At 44.1% G+C, this 16,385-nt stretch overlaps 2 protein-coding genes across 2 annotated transcripts; one reads left to right on the top strand and one right to left on the bottom strand.

Moving 5' to 3' along the window:
- The first annotated feature begins 5,853 nt into the window (after nt 1-5,853).
- Nucleotides 5,854-10,540, top strand: LOC123132347 (single-stranded DNA-binding protein WHY2, mitochondrial). The gene is made up of 8 exons (XM_044552121.1): nt 5,854-6,006; nt 7,539-7,624; nt 7,708-7,805; nt 7,895-7,987; nt 8,596-8,690; nt 8,784-8,857; nt 9,595-9,683; nt 10,146-10,540. The coding sequence occupies exons 1-8, from the start codon at nt 5,969-5,971 to the stop codon at nt 10,266-10,268; spliced, it is 696 nt and encodes a 231-aa protein (XP_044408056.1). The 5' UTR covers nt 5,854-5,968; the 3' UTR covers nt 10,269-10,540.
- Nucleotides 10,541-10,666: 126 nt separating this feature from the next.
- Nucleotides 10,667-14,604, bottom strand: LOC123132346 (probable arabinose 5-phosphate isomerase). The gene is made up of 3 exons (XM_044552120.1): nt 13,707-14,604; nt 12,427-12,650; nt 10,667-11,099 (listed from the first exon to the last, which is right to left on the bottom strand). The coding sequence occupies exons 1-3, from the start codon at nt 14,373-14,375 to the stop codon at nt 10,943-10,945; spliced, it is 1,050 nt and encodes a 349-aa protein (XP_044408055.1). The 5' UTR covers nt 14,376-14,604; the 3' UTR covers nt 10,667-10,942.
- Between the last annotated feature and the right edge of the window lie 1,781 nt (nt 14,605-16,385).

The following is a 16,385-nucleotide window of genomic DNA, read 5'->3' as shown; positions in this document are numbered from 1 at the left end:
CGACATGGAGTTTCTTCATGTATCTTACGCCAATATGACCTAAGCGGCAGTGCCACAAGAAAGTGGTACTATCTACATCTTTTGGCGTGAACATGTGTATTACTACGACCGAGATTCAATGAACCATTCACATAGGGTGCATGACCATGAAAGGTATCATTCATGTAAACAGAATAACCATTATTCTCTAACTTAAATGAATGACTGTATTGCAATGAACACGATCTAATCATATTCATGCTCAATGTAGACACATGATAACATTTATCTAGGTTCGATACTAATCCCGAAGGCAGATGGAGTGTGCGATGGTGATCTCAACAACTTTGGAAACACTTCCAACACACATCGTCACCTCACCCTTAGCCAGTCTCCGTTTAGTCTGTAGCTTTTGCTTCAAGTCACCAATAATAGCAACTGAACCGGTATCCAATACCCCGGTGCTACCAGGAGTACTAGTGAGGTACACATTAATAACACATATATACTTTGTTGAAGTTGCCAGCCTTCTTATCTACCATGCATTTGGGGTAATTCCGCTACCAGTGACCGTTCCCCTTACAATAGAAGCACTTAGTCTCGGGTTTGGGTTCAACCTTGGGATCCTTCACTGGAGCGGCAACTATTTTGCCATCCATGAAGTTTCCCTTCTAGCCCTTGCCCTTCCTGAAACCAGTGGTCTTGTTAAACCGTCAACACTTGATGCTCCTTCTTGATTTCTACCTTTTGCGGTCTTAAGCACCGCGAACAGCTCCGGGATCAACTCCATCCCTTGCATGTCATAGTTCATCACGAAGATCTAGTAGCTTAGTGATAGTGGCTAGAGAACTCTATCAATCACTATCTTATCTGGAAGTTTAACTCCCACTTGATTTAAGTGATTGTAGCACCCAGACATTCTGAGCACATGCTCACTAACTGAGCTATTCTCCTCCATCTTGTTGGCAAAAGAACTTGTCAGAGGTCTCACACCTCTCAACACGGGCATGAGCCTGAAATCCCAATTTCAGCTCTTGGAACATCTCATATGTTCTATGGCGTTCAAAACGTCATTGGAATCCTGATTCTAAGCCGTAAATTATGGTGCACTAAACTATCAGGTAGTCATCAAAATGTGTCTGTCAGGTGTTCACAACATCCACAGACGACGTTGTAGGGGTTTGCACATCAAGTGGTGCATCAAAGACGTAAGCCTTCTGTGTAGCAGTGAGGAAACTCCTCGGACTATGGACCTAGTCCGCATCATTGCTTACAATATCTTTCAACTTAATCTTTCTCTAGGAACGTATTGAAACAGGGAGCTACAACGTGAGCTATTTATCTATAACATATTTGCGAAGACAATTTAGACTATGTTCATGATAATTGAGTTCATCTAATCAAATTAATTTAATGAACTCCCACTCAGATAGACATCCCTCTAGTCATCTAAGTGAAACATGGTCCGAATCGACTAGGCCGTGTCCGATCATCACGTGAGACGGACTAGTCATCAACGGTGAACATCTCATGTTGATCATATCTTCTATACAACTCATGTTCGACCTTTCGGTCTTCTGTGTTTCGAGGCCATGTTTGTACATGCTAGGCTCGTCAAGTCAACCTAAGTGTTTCGCATGTGTCCCGAGGCCATGTCTGTACATGCTAGGCTCGTCAACACCCGTTGTATTCGAACGTTAGAATCTATCACACCCGATCATCACGTGGTGCTTCGAAACAACGAACCTTCGCAACGGTGCATAGTTAGGGGGAACACTTTTCTTGAAATTTTAGAGAGGGATCATCTTATTTAAGCTACCGTCGTTCTAAGCAAATAAGATGTAAAACATGATAAACATCACATGCAATCAAATAGTGACATGATATGGCCAATATCATTTTGCTCCTTTTGATCTCCATCTTCGGGGCTCCATAATCATCATTGTCACCGGCATGACACCATGATCTACATCATCATGATCTCCATCATTGTGTCTTCTTGAAGTTGTCTCGTCATCTATTACTTCTACTACTATGGCTAACGCTTTAGCAATAAAGTAAAGTAATTACATGATGTTTATGCTGACACGCAGGTCATAAATAAATAAAGACAACTCCTATGGCTCCTGCCGGTTGTCATACTCATCGACATGCAAGTCGTGATTCCTATTACAAGAACATGGTCAATCTCATTCATCACATATATCATTCATCACATCCTTTTGGCCATATCACATCACAAGGCATATGCTGCAAAAACAAGTTAGACGTCCTCTAATTATTGTTGCAAGTTTTTACGTGGCTGCTATAGGTTTCTAGCAAGAACGTTTCTTACCTATGCGAAAACCACAACGTTATATGCCAATTTCTATTTACCCTTCATAAGGACTCTTTTCATCGAATCCGATCTGACTAAAGTGGGAGAGACAGACACCCGCTAGCCACCTTATGCAACTAGTGCATGTCAGTTGGTGGAACCAGTCTCACATAAGCGTACGTGTAAGGTCGGTCCGGGCCGCTTCATCCCACGATGCGGCTGAATCAAGATAAGACTAGTAACGGCAAGTAAATTGACAATATCGACACCCACAACTGCTTTGTGTTCTACTCGTGCATAGAAACTACACATAGACCTAGCTCATGATGCCACTGTTGGGGATCGTAGCAGAAATTTAAAATTTTCTACGCATCACCAAGATCAATCTATGGAGTAATCTAGCAACGAGGGGAAGGAGAGTGCATCTACATACCCTTGTAGATCGCTAAGCGGAAGCATTCAAGTGAACGGGTTTGATGGAGTCGTACTCGTCGTGATCCAAATCACCGATGATCCTAGCGCCGAACGGACGGCACCTCCGCGTTCAACACACGTACGGAATGGAGACGTCTCCCACGCCTTGATCCAGCAAGGAGGAGGGAGAGGTTGAGGAAGAGAGTCCAACAGCAGCACGACGGCGTGGTGGTGATGGAGCTCGTGGTTCTCCAGCAGGGCTTCGCCAAGCACTATGGAGGAGGAGGAGGTGTAGGAGGAGGGAGGGCTGCGCCAGGTTCAAGGGTGTGGCCGCCCTCCCACCCCTCCACTATTTATAGGTGGGGAGAGAGGGGGCCAGCCCTCTTAGATCCCATCTAGGGTTGGGGGCGGCGGCCAAGGGGGGGGGGAGGAGTGCCTCCCAAGTCAAGTGGAGGCCATCCCCCTTAGGGTTTCCCCTCTTCCATGTGCATGGGCCTTGGGGGGGCTGGTGCCCTTGGCCCATTAAGGTTAGGGCGCCCCCTACAGCCCATGCTTCTGTATTAGACGTGGTGGAACATTTTCCGGACCTCCAGACCCCTCCGGAATCCTCCTGAACCTTCCGGAAGCTTCCCGGCACAATACCGGAAAAAACCGAACTTTTCCCGGAACCCGAACAACAACTTTCCATATATAAATCTTTAGCTCTGGACCATTCCGGAACTCCTCGTGACGTCCGGGATCTCATCCGGGACTCCGAACAACATTCGATAATCACATACAAGTCTTCCTAATAACCTAGCGTCATCGAACCTTAAGTGTGTAGACCCTACGGGTTCGGGAACCATGCAGACATGACCGAGACAACTCTCCGGCCAATAACCAACAGCGGGATCTGGATACCCATGTTGGCTCCCACATGTTCCACGATGATCTCATCGGATGAACCACGATGTCAAGGATTCAATCAATCTCGTATTCAATTCCCCTTGTCCAGTGGTATTGTACTTGCCCGAGATTCGACCGTCGGTATCCCGATACCTTGTCCAATCTCGTTACCGGCAAGTCTCTTTACTCGTTCCATAACACATCATCCCGTGATCAACTCCTTGGTCACATTGTGCACATTATGATGATGTCCTACCGAGTGGGCCCAGAGATACCTCTCCGTTACACGGAGTGACAAATCCCAGTCTCGATTCGTGCCAACCCAATAGACACTTTCGGAGATACCTGTAGTGAACCTTTATAGCCACCCAGTTATGTTGTGACGTTTGTCACACCCAAAGCACTCCTACGATATCCGGGAGTTGCACAATCTCATGGTCTAAGGAAATGATACTTGACATTAGAAAAGCTTTAGCATACGAACTACACGATCTTTGTGCTAGGCTTAGGATTGGGTCTTGTCCATCACATCATTCTCCTAATGATGTGATCCCGTTATCAACGACATCCAATATCCATGGTCAGGAAACCGTAACCATCTTATTGATCAATGCGCTAGTCAACTAGAGGCTTACTAGGGACATGGTGTTGTCTATGTATCCACACATGTATCTGAGTTTTCTATCAATACAATTCTAGCATGGATAACAAACGGTTATCATGAACAATGAAATATAATAATAACCAATTTATTATTGCCTCTAGGGCATATTTCCAACACGCGGGCCCTCTTTCCCTCTCTCTCTCTCCCTCTCTTTCCTTTCCCCTTCTCTCTTCCTAGTTGGACTAGGAAAAGGGAGTCCTACTCCTACTAGGAGGAGGACTCCCCCCCTCCTTGGCGCGCCCCAAGGGCCGGCCGGCCTCTCCCCCTTGCTCCTTTATATACAGGGGTAACGGGGCACCTCTAGACACACAAGTTGATCTTCGTGATTGTTCTCTTAGCCGTGTGCGGTGCCCCCCTCCACCATAATCCTCGATAATATTGTAGCGGTGCTTAGGCGAAGCCCTGCGACGGTAGAACATCAAGATCGTCACCACGCCGTCGTGCTGACGGAACTCTTCCCCGACACTTTGCTGGATCGGAGTCCGGGGATCGTCATCGAGCTGAACGTGTGCTAGAACTCGGAGGTGTCGTAGTTTCGGTGCTTGATCGGTCGGGCCGTGAAGACGTACGACTACATCAACCGCGTTGTGCTAACGCTTCCGCTTCCGGTCTACGAGGGTACGTAGACAACACTCTCCCCTCTTGTTGCTATGCATCACTATGATCTTGCGTGTGCGTAGGATTTTTTTTGAAATTACCATGTTCCCTAACAGGATTGACCTTGTCAATGACAATTGGGAGGTCTTTTTGCATGTGCCCCTAAGGACCAGCTCAGTTGTTGTTGTTGAACCCTTGAATCAATTCAAACGGCTTGACACCAAATATTGTTGTCGTTGTGCATGACAAGAAACTCTAACCTCGTCACCTAAGGAGACGACAGAAATCTACACCAGAGGTCTGTCGACTCCATCCTAACGAACAAACTTGAGATGGATCAAAGGCAGGAGACCATCTCGAAGATGAAGCACTGCCCCAGTGAGGACTGAAAAACCCTAACCTGAATTAATAGCCGAAGTCGCACTGGGATTCACTTCCCTGCCACCGACTGCTGGAGTGGCATCTAGAGGGGATGTGAATCCACAGGCTAGTCGGAGGACCTAGAAGGAACGAGATCTTCACCCTAGCCGCCGACCGCCGTTGAGAGGAAGAAAGATGACATCGATTTCACAAGAATTTATGTATAATTAATCTTTGTAAGGTTGTTTTATAAGGGTTGACCAACTTTGATACATGGTCTTTTTTTTTCTTTCTAAATATATATATGTTTGCTGCATCATGATTTAACGGAAACACCCCACACATGTTTTTTAGAATGTAGTACTCCCTCCGTTTGGAATTACTTGTCGCAGAAATGGATGTATCTAGACGTATTTTATTTCTAGATACATTCATATCCAAGACAAGTAATTACGAACGGAGGGAGTATATGTCACACACATGTTGAGAGAAATGTATATCCGCGATATTAATATGTTCCCCTTGTCGGAAAAATGTTTGAGAGAAATGATTACAATCTGAATACATCTATCCGCAAAAAAGAAAAAGAAAAACAACTGAATATCGTCGCGGGTTCTGGGCATTGGCGCTGGGCCACAGCCCATTTTCTCGGGTTACTCCTATAAACGCCGTCGGCTCGTCCCGAGAGAACGGCGCCTGCTTTCCATTCCACCTGGGGCTCGGGCGCGACCAACGACGGACGAGCAGCAACAATGCTCCGCCTCTCCCGCTTCCTCCCCTCCACCTCCAGGTCAGCTGCCGCGAAACCCTAAACCTCCCCTCCCCCTCCCCCTCCCCGTCTCCGCTCGGCGCGACCCCGCCTCGGGCGCGCGCCAAATGGGAGACCCTAGCCGCCGCCGCCGCCGCCGCCGTACCATTTCCCTGTCCCCGTGTCCCGATTTCGAGGGTTGGTGTGCTTGCTGAAGCGAATCAGCCCCTCGACCGAGTCCGTGAGCGCGCGTGCTCGGTCGATTCGGGGGATTTCGTTCGGGATTTTATTTTGCATAAATTTGGCTGGGGGGTTTTCTTAGGGTTTAAGAGTTGACTTGTGGTAAGAGCGCGGAGTTGGTTACCTGTCGATTTCTCCGCCCTTTAAATTTCTGCAGAATATGGCCATGTTGTTTCTAGGCGTAGATTTTGATGCTATTTGCGCTCTGACTGTTTCATTTGCTGGAGAACAATCATCCTAGTCATACTGTTAGGATCAAATTTGGTCATCATAGTAGCTATATGTTCATATGTTAATCAGTGCTCGAAGTGCATAAATGTGTATGGATACAATGACCAACTAAGACAGTAAATTGTTAGTGCCAATTTTAATAGTTTGATGTGCCCTAGTTATTGCACATCTAAGTGACCCAATCAAACACAAAAAGGAAAATAAAAATAATAAAGAGAAACAGTTTTGCTAAAGCACATCTAGATGTGCCATAAGTATTGCACATCTAAGTCCTATATCATATCATTGATCTTACGTTGAGATTCATGTGGATATTTTCTTTTTCCTTTTTTCTTTTCCTCTTTGTGCTTGATTCACTCACTTAGATGTGTAATAACTAGAGCACATCTAGATGTGCCCTAGACACACCCAGAAAGAAAATACCCACACGAATCTCCGTGCAATATCAGTGATATAGGACTTAGATGTGCAATACTTAGGGCACATCTAGATGTGCTTTAGCAAAACAGAATTTGATACTACCAGGATCTCATTGTTGTTTCAACTTGATGCTGCTTGCCACGCCCTTGTAAAAATGATGACACCACTGAAATTAGCAATTTGTTGTCACCTGATCAATTTTAATCTTGTTCAGTTTTTCCTTCTGTTTGACATGCTTTGTGATTTCTCTTGTATTTATGTACAGACACAGAGGGTCTCATCTTAAATATTATGTTTTCTGTTTGTATGCCCTATGTGATTTCTCTTGTATTTATGGTCTGTTGGTTTGTATAATGTGCGCTTTGACTTAATTTGGCCCTCCACATGTAAGGTTTGATGTATGTTCCTTGTACAACATATTGTTCATAACTACAAAATCATGATTGTAGCAAAAATACTTCCAGATATTATCACATAACCTATCTATAGCTGTACTTATTATTGGTAAAAAATATTGTGAAGTTTGAATATTGAAAAGCATGTCTGACTTATAGAATTAAACAGATGGATCATTACCCAACCTTTAAATTAGAGACTCAAGTAGTTCTTTGTTGTAATATCGTTCTGCAGTTTTTCGACCAGTTGCAATGGGTGTACAATAAGTTTTTCTTTGTCCTTTGCAGGGGAGTCACTGACCTAAAAGATGTTCTCTGGAGCGGTTCGTTGACATTCAAGCACGCGCTTTCAACTTCAGCTGCAAATGTTGATGGTACAGCCTTAGTTTATATACTTATTCTTACACAGCCCGCTGCATGCTTCATTCGCTAACTGCAAGAACATCTTTATCTGCAGAGAATGCATCTGTTAAAAAGTATGCGAGCTACACTGTGTTCAAGGGAAAGGCTGCACTTTCTATAAGTCCTATCCTTCCTTTATTCACCAAAGTTGAAGTATGTTTACTTTTATATCTTTGTGTTCCACGTCTAAGCTTCTAGCAAGCAATGCCTTCCAATATATATGATTTTTTGTATGTTATCAGTCTGGAGGATCTCGAGTGGACAGGAATGGGTCAGTAATGTTGACCTTTTTCCCGGCAGTTGGACAAAGGAAGTACGACTATACAAAGAAACAGGTAAAATATTTTCTTGTGTATTTGGTATTTCCTAGTGGTAGAAACTGGTCATAAGCAGGTCAATTCCTAGTCATAGCCCATTTTATCCATATTCTTGCCATGAACTCCAGACCAAATCATTACTGTGACCAGTATTCATATCTAAAGTATACATGACCATTGCTAGTACTGTTATTACTTTATGTTGGATATAAACTCCACTAAAAAATTATGAAGTGTGCACTTTTTAGTAAGCCATAACAAATGGAAGCGAACTTGCAGGATGTTTGCTACAATTAAAGAATGAAATTAATAGTTGCGTTTGGCATGAATTAGCTATGCACACAACAATAGTCAAGAGGGAAGGAAGGTTCATCCTGCATTTAGTTCAACCATTAAAGGATCATCTGTAGTTTGTACTCCCTTTTTTTTTCTGTTGTTGGTCATAGGCTCAGCTGGCAGCGAAGACCAAAAGTATCTTGATATTTCTCTTTGTAACAACCGCACTGTTTTCTTTTGCTTTTAAGTTCCTCTTTGTAAATTTGTTTTTGTACGCACAACATAGGAATACATTGTCTAAAACTCGATACTGCATTGGGCTTTATGGATCTGGAACATTTGTTTTACAGCTCTTTGCTCTGTCACCTACTGAAGTTGGGAGCTTGATAAGTCTTGGGCCTGCTGAATCATGTGAATTTTTCCATGATCCTTCCATGAAATCAAGGTTTGTGATAGTATTGTGCAAAGAATAAAAAGTTACATACATATACTTTGTGCTTTTAGTTTTAGCCTTCTAACTACACCAACATTTCACCAGTCATGAAGGCCAAGTGAAAAAATCTTTGTCAATCACTCCTCTTGGCAGTGACAATGGATACTTTGTTAACATAAGTAAGTGACTTATGGATCGTATCGCCTTTCTAAGTTCTAATGTACCTTATTTATTATTTTCGATAGTAATTGATTTCGCCCTCCCCCCAAACGCACACATCATTTTTGGGATGTCCAATCTCTGTCTTCTACATGAACCTAGCAAGGAGTGGACTAAAAATCATTTTATTAACTGAACATAATGTCATAATTATCCATGTCAAGGCCTTAGCATTTTCAGAGTTGCGAAGAAATTGTTCTCTTCATCACATGAGTCTGTTTTATTTTCTGAAAGGATGCATTCAGCATGCCTTAGATCATTCAGCATGCCTTAGATGACTTAAAAGGCTTTGTGCCTGCCTATGGCTACTTGATATTTGTACTTTTGTAGATGACACAATACTCAAGCTGTGCCATCTGTCCGCCATAGCCTAAATCTAGAATGCTCAACAGAGCCTAGGAGTTAGTCAACTTGTGAATTATATTGGTCCTGCCCACGTGCTCAAGTACAATCTCTTGCATTAATTTGACTTCCGAGGGATTTTATCTCTGAATCTTAAAACAACTGCCTGATAAAAGGGAATGATTCTGCTCTATAGTTATCCTATTCACCATATTTATTCAGCACACTGTACAGAGCTATTATATTTTCTTTGTCCACTACTATCTCTGTATGTTTGTGTTATTCTGCTAGCTTCCTTTTCTTGTGTTATCATTGAATGATTTTGGCAAGAGATACATGACAATCTTCTTTTCAGCTGTTCTGAATAATGTGCAGAAGACCAACGAACGCCTTTCAGTCCCTGTAACAAAAGCTGAATTTGCAGTTATGCGCACGGCATTGAGTGTAAGTTTCCATGTTGCCATTCTCATCTATTGATGCAGAAGTTTATTACCAGGTTATCCTGACTACCCTAATTCCCGCTGATAATTGAATCGACAGATTTAGTCCAACTAACTGACATGCTGGCAATGCATAACTAACAATAGTAGGTTTGGTGTACTTGAACTTTTATCATAGCTCTATTTCACCGCATTCCGTTTTATAGCATCAGGTTTGTGTCATACTGCATGGATTCATTCTCTTCCACAAAGTTGCTTGGGTCATTGGCCCCTGGTGCTCATATTTGCTTTTCTATTTACGCGATTTTCAAGTATATCATTGTAACTACTAGTGATGACTCATGAGTCATAACAAGCAAATTCAGGCTGTTGCCAACAAATTTTGTGTTGTTGCTTCTCTATGATTACGTTACATGTACATTTATGATGTCTTTTGACTACTCGCTATATGTATGCATTTGTGCAGTTTGCATTGCCGCATATCATGGGTTGGGACCAGGCCCTATCGACTCACCCTCAAAGCACCTCGACCTCAGCTAGCAAGCCTAGGTTCGAGCGGCCAAATCCAGCTTCGGAGTGGGACAGGTGAAGCTTTCCCCCTAGCAGCAGATAGCCGGAGGGCTCTAAACACCGCCACAGGTCGCCACTGAATGTGTGGAGGTGTGGGATGTTGAACTGTGTTTCTTTTCTGATCAAACTAGGGAACTCTCAGATTTTATGGTACCCAAGGAGATTGAAGTTAGGATGAAAAGCACCATGAAACCTCTTGTGTCTGTTCAGTGCACGTGTAGATTCATGGCGAATGTCTATTCTAGATTAAGCTATAACTTGCGTTTGATGTCCTCAGTGGCTGTTCAATCCTGTGGACTGTGTGTGATTCAAATGTCTGGATGCTTGGGAGTCATTTGAATATATCACAAATCTGCCACAAACCGGAGTGCGCTACAGCAACCATTGCCTTTGACGCACATAAAAGGAAAATAAGAATTGACAACTTAAGATTTATTTGACTTCAGCTCCACTTGAACAACCAACGAACAAGATTCCACATATTCCTCTTAACAAAACACTATACACAGGGGCTATGGGGCGATGAGGTAGTGCCTTCGAACACATGCTCTTTCAAATATCTAGACTACAGATGCTACAACAGCGATAAGATGATGTCGATCAGATTCACAAGAATTTATCTGATGTCTTGGGAGGACCAAGCAGGTGCAAAGAACCACAAAGAACCAGGACAGGCTACACACAAAGAATTGGTTACAATCCAGCGGAGACCAACCCATGCAGTGTAATGATCCCAGACACGACGTTTTTGTCATCGACGACAGGCAGGAACTGCACAGGTGAAGGGGGCGACTCCATCTTCTCCATGGCTTCAACGGCCATTGCATCCGCAGTGATTGTCCTTGGGTTCCTGAAAGAGGTCAAGCAGGCCTGTTAGTGAAGGGGGCTCTAGATCATATCAAGCATACCAACAGAACACATGCAAAAGAACAGAAGGAAATTGGTATGGGTTGATTCAGTTTTATAACAAGATGATGCCACATTCTTCAAAGCTACTTCTAACTTATGCTATTTGTACTCTGGATCTTGAGGGGAACTTAATAAAGTGACCAAAATGCGCTTGAGAAACAGAGCGCACAGTGCGGGGTCATTGAGATCTGAATGTGGCTAGCCAGTAGCATGTTGTCATGAACCACAAATCCCAGGGCATAACAAGAGTTACACTGAACAACCAATGCACCAGGCATGCGCTCACTCACTAGCAGCTGGGCAAATCACCATCTCCTCAGTGACAGCTCAAAACACCCTACCAGGTGATCACTACAGGCAAATGGCATGCTGTTGCCTCTCACATCCACAGAATCAGCACTGCCCTCATGGGAGCTGTGGTCCTTTATTGGGACATGACAAGAACAGGTCAAGGACTGACAACAATACTCTCTGTTACCAGATCTTGTTGCACCACAGGACAACCACAGGACAATTACGAGGAGTACGTTATTGAGCTATCAAGATCCTATCTGGGGCATCAGACCACTTTAACTAAGAAAATAAGGAACATTACTAGGTGGAAGACAACCATTGCATGCAGAAAGTTTAGTTGTTGAAGACCAAAGATTCAACTAGAATGACCAGTGAACAGAATAACTGAAATTAACTCTGAACAAAGGAAACTGGACTTTTAACAGAACACTCGGTAGCCAGTCCTCATCATGAACTGACAGAATATTCATACGAGTAATTTAAGTATATATTGTAAGAAATGACACATTAGGTTTAGGGTACATGATAAAATTTACTCCCTCCGATCCTAACCTTAGTTCAAAACTGCGACACTTATTATGGACTGGAGGGCCTAGCATATACTCCCTCCAGCCCAAAATAAGTGTCTCAACTTTAGCACAACTTTGTACTAAAGAAGTTAGTACAAAGTTGAGACACTTATTTTGGGACGGAGGGAGTATTTCCTTTGATTCTAAAAAGAAACACTTGTTAAACGGCGAGGAAAGAAACAAAAGTCTCTTTTCATGACCGGTTTTATTTTTAACACTTGTGCTTAACTTCATCTTGTTTCAAAAGGCTCTTTATGCCAAAGAAGGATGATATCTTTGTTGAACGATGCCAGCCATGTTATTACCCAGTTTACCATTTTCCAGAGTATTATTCCAGATAGTTTTCCAAATCCTGGCTCTACTAGAAAAGATAACGCTATACATAAAGACTGAGCAGAGACAAACCTGTTGCACATCTCTCCAACTGTTAGACTGAAAATAGCTGGCCCGCTTGCCTTGAGTGTACGCCGGAGGTCTCCGTCGGTGAAAGTTCCAATCAAATGATACTCATCATCAACCACAAGAAGACAGCCACAACCTTTACTAGTGAGCTCAGTAAGTTGATCCATTATCATATCTCCCTCCTTGCACAATGGAAGCTCATTTTGTTTCTTCATGACATCCTTAACCTGCAGGGCAGTTTTGCAGGTTATGATTTTGACACACTATTACCTGAAGAACATTCCACATGCACAAGAAAAGAACCAATTGTTTTAATTAAAGGATAACGTAATTTCTCATGGTTACAAGATGCAAGTATTTCACATTGTATGACCATATTATTATCTGTTCTCGTTTCTGGCCAAAAAAGTACGAATTTAGGTAAAACTCAACATGGTGCTGATAGTTTTCCAAACTCTGTATGAATATATAGATCAGTTAAATGAGTTTTAATACAATGACATAAATCAGTTAGAGAAAATGATGTAGGCTTGCTTTAAATTGTGTAACCATACTACTAAACAAGAAAGGCAAAAACATGCATCCATCTGTTTAGCATGATTGTATTGTTATGCAAAATATGTGCCAAAGTATTTTTGTTATCTGATGAACACAAGGGAAAAGCGACCTATCAACAGCAGACCACATTGCTATAATTCCAAGAGGTGTCATAAAAAAAAGAGAAGGTGACAAGAAACAGCAACAGAAACAAGATGTTGAATGGATAGTGACACAATCGTGAAAACATAACGAGCATGTGCCGCATCATGTGTACAGCATTTCAAGTTGGGGAAATGATGCAGGTTTTCTCTCATTTTTAACCATACTACTAAACAACACAAGTAAAAGCATGCATTCATCTAAGCAAGTTTCTATTACGAAGTATCTATGCTGTTGCATGAGCACAAGGCGAAAAGAACTTATCAACAGCAGACCACATCGTTATAACCCCACGACGTCTCATGAAAGAGATAGTGACAAGTATATATAATCACAAATAGAAACAAAAAGTTGGTTGGATAGTGGCAAAATTGCCAAATCATGCCGTATCATGTGTACACCATTTCACCTGAGGAAATTATACAAAGAAGGCCACCGATACGCAATGCATCAAGTACAAATTAGTAATTGTATAAGATCTGATTTTAGATCCGATGTCCCATTGGGTGGCTGCACACGGAATTGCCAAAAACTGATAATAATGTTCATAATGCAGGATAGCTTGCTGATGAAGGAAGGTATACCTTGAAGATGAGGGTCTTTCCGATCTTTCCGGCGGGGTGGTTTGACGCGTACTGGTCCCTGGTGAGGCGGCGCGCCTCCATGATGGCGGCGACGACGGTGTCGCCGAAGACCATCTGTATGGCGGTGGAGGTGACGGGCGCGAGGCCGAAGGGGCAGACCTCTCCCTGCAGCGGGAGGTGCACGTTGAGGTCGCAGGCGGCGGCGAGCGGGCAGTCGGCGCCGGAGGCCGCGGAGGTGAGGGAGATGAGCTTGGCGCCCTTGGCGCGCGCGCAGGGCGCGAGCGCGAGCAGCTCGTCGGAGGCGCCGGACTTGGAGAGCAGCACGAGGACGTCCCCGGGGAAGACGGAGCCGATGTCGCCGTGGAGCGCGTCGACGGGGGAGAGGAACCCGGCGCGCGCGAAGCCGAGGGAGGCGAGCGTCTGAGCCAGCTTGCGGGCCACGATGCCGGACTTGCCGACGCCGGTGAAGAAGACGGCCCCGGGCGCGTCCAGCAGCGCCTGCGCGAACGCCGCCGCCTGCGGCATGTCGAGCCGGTCGAAGAAGTGGTCGAGGTGGCGGCGCTGCGCGTCGAAGAGCGCGGCCAGGTCCGACGCCGCCACCGTCGCCCGCGTCCCCTCCGGCGGCAGCGGCGCGCATTCCGCCGGGGAGAGCACCGGGAGCGAGCCCATGACGCCGCGCGCGGAAATGCCGCGGCGGCGAGGGGGCGGGAGGAGCAGGATGGGCTCTCTCTGCGGTGAAACGGGCGCCGCGGGAGAGAGGGGTGTGCGGGTGTGTGTCGTTTGCGCGTCCCCGCGGCGATCTGGAGCTAATGGAGGAAGTGCGCTACGAGCTGATTAATTAGGGGATTTTGACGCGGATAGATCTGTGGTGCGCTCTGGCGGTTTGCATGATTGCATCAGCGCTGCCTGTGGCATTGACGGATGCCGGTAGGACGGGGATGGTCGCGCGGTGATTGAGGATGGCAGGGGGTGGCCAACTCGGTGTCGAGAAAGTGTGGGTTTACGGCCCGAGATCGCGACCCACGTGCTCTCATTCGCAGGCTCGTCACGTCGCAGAAGAGTGTGGGACCAATCAATTCAAGTCCCGGTGCTCGTATTATTTTTAAATTTATTTCATGATTTTCGATGATTTGCTTTCGGTGGAAGGAGGTGTTTTCGTCGGCGACGAGGCATCTATGATGACTTCGTAAATCTCAAGATGATATACCGGTTCAGTTTATTAAAGATGCTCATAGGGGTAGGGTATGCGTATGTACGTTCACAGGGATAAGTGTATGCGTATATATATGAGCGCTTACGTCTGTACCATGTTCAAAAGAAAAAGAAGAGTTTGGGACCCATCAATTCTGGTAGCATATGCAAAGGTATCCAGACGATAAAATACATCCCTCCAAGATGCAAGGCCAGCAAAAATGATGGGCCCTGGTTGCTCATGATAGATTTTATCAAGGACTTTGTGTAAAAATAAATCGTCGATGTCTCCACATGTCACATATCGCCCGTATCTTTAGCGAGGAAAAGAAGTTAGGAATGGAGATACCAATGTTAGAGCATCTCCAATAGTTGATGTACAAGCCAATGCTTAAAAATTATTTTAGGGCAGCAGAGATAAGGTATTTGGGGACCAAACAAAATTCTACCGTAAAACTAGTGCCCTGAAATTTTGTCATTTTTCAGCTATCAAACATTCAGCTATCAAACATTTTAAAGTTTATTCGACCCAATAAACCCAAGAATAATAATATCAAACTCATGTCAAATTAATCCAAAACAAATAAAACACATCCATTACATAATTAATACATAGTTCATCAGTCCACAAGCTCAAATTCAACATGCTTGTTCATCAAACATAACACAAAATTCATCGCTCATGATATGAAACATAGATGGACCATCCGAGCTATATGAAAGTTGAGCTATTCGAGTTGATCACCCCCCGCCCTCCCCAGCTGTATGAAGAAGTGTGCAACAATCAAATTTTCTTTGTTCAACCTATATATAACTAGTGTGTATGCACGAATGCACGTGCAATGCACGTCTTAACAGTATGGTGTGATTCCAAAAAAAAATACTTTGAAAAATGAATTCCGAGCAAAAAAAATATTGTTGATGCACACGAAATAGAGTTTAGAAATTTACTAATTGGTAGTATAAAATGCAACTACTGCCTGCGGTCATCCAGAAATTTTTGAAGAATATAAAAAAAGTACGTGGTGGAACCCACAAATTGTTTACTTCAAGTTTAGTTTCTCCTCCAGACCATCTCTCATCGGCTCACAACCAACTCTCTTTTTTTACTCATCACAACCTGACAATTGCAGCATAGTAGAGGAGGCATAGGTCTTCTTTTCAGGAAGGTATGACACTGTGCAGCGATGATTCCAGAACCAAGTAGATTCAGCTGCAGGCACTGTTATGGTTCCAGCCTTCGCAGTTGATCATTTCGGTTCCTCCCGAGCTGTGTGAAAAAGTGTCAAGTTAGTTCAGAATTTTCTCTGTTCAACCTTATCTTTGCCCGCTTCATTACAAACACATTTTTGAGAGAACTCATAGGTCTTGTGCTAAGTTCAAAGGGAGTTTACTCCAACATCCATGGCAAGCCTTTGAATCTCTCCTCTCCTCTTTGATTTCAAGCCCAAACTTTCAAAGATCTAACCTCCCAATCCAGGGATCCAT

This window comes from Triticum aestivum, chromosome 6A (genome assembly GCF_018294505.1).
Source record: "Triticum aestivum cultivar Chinese Spring chromosome 6A, IWGSC CS RefSeq v2.1, whole genome shotgun sequence".
Lineage (NCBI taxonomy): Eukaryota > Viridiplantae > Streptophyta > Magnoliopsida > Poales > Poaceae > Triticum > Triticum aestivum.
Note: the sequence above shows the minus strand (reverse complement) of the source record. Positions and strands in the feature narration are given on the sequence as shown.

What these genes read in the sequence shown, in the direction of transcription:
- LOC123132347 (XM_044552121.1), top strand. Translation starts at nt 5,969, where the DNA reads ATGCTCCGCCTCTCCCGCTTCCTCCCCTCCACCTCCAG. An exon ending in TGGATACTTTGTTAACATAA is followed by an intron (nt 8,858 to 9,594) that starts GTAAGTGACTTA and finishes TCTTCTTTTCAG; the next exon opens with CTGTTCTGAATAATGTGCAG. An exon ending in TTATGCGCACGGCATTGAGT is followed by an intron (nt 9,684 to 10,145) that starts GTAAGTTTCCAT and finishes GCATTTGTGCAG; the next exon opens with TTTGCATTGCCGCATATCAT.
- LOC123132346 (XM_044552120.1), bottom strand. Translation starts at nt 14,375, where the DNA reads ATGGGCTCGCTCCCGGTGCTCTCCCCGGCGGAATGCGCGCCGCTGCCG. An exon ending in GAAAGACCCTCATCTTCAAG is followed by an intron (nt 12,651 to 13,706) that starts GTATACCTTCCT and finishes ACTGCCCTGCAG; the next exon opens with GTTAAGGATGTCATGAAGAA. An exon ending in GTTGGAGAGATGTGCAACAG is followed by an intron (nt 11,100 to 12,426) that starts GTTTGTCTCTGC and finishes GACCTCTTTCAG; the next exon opens with GAACCCAAGGACAATCACTG.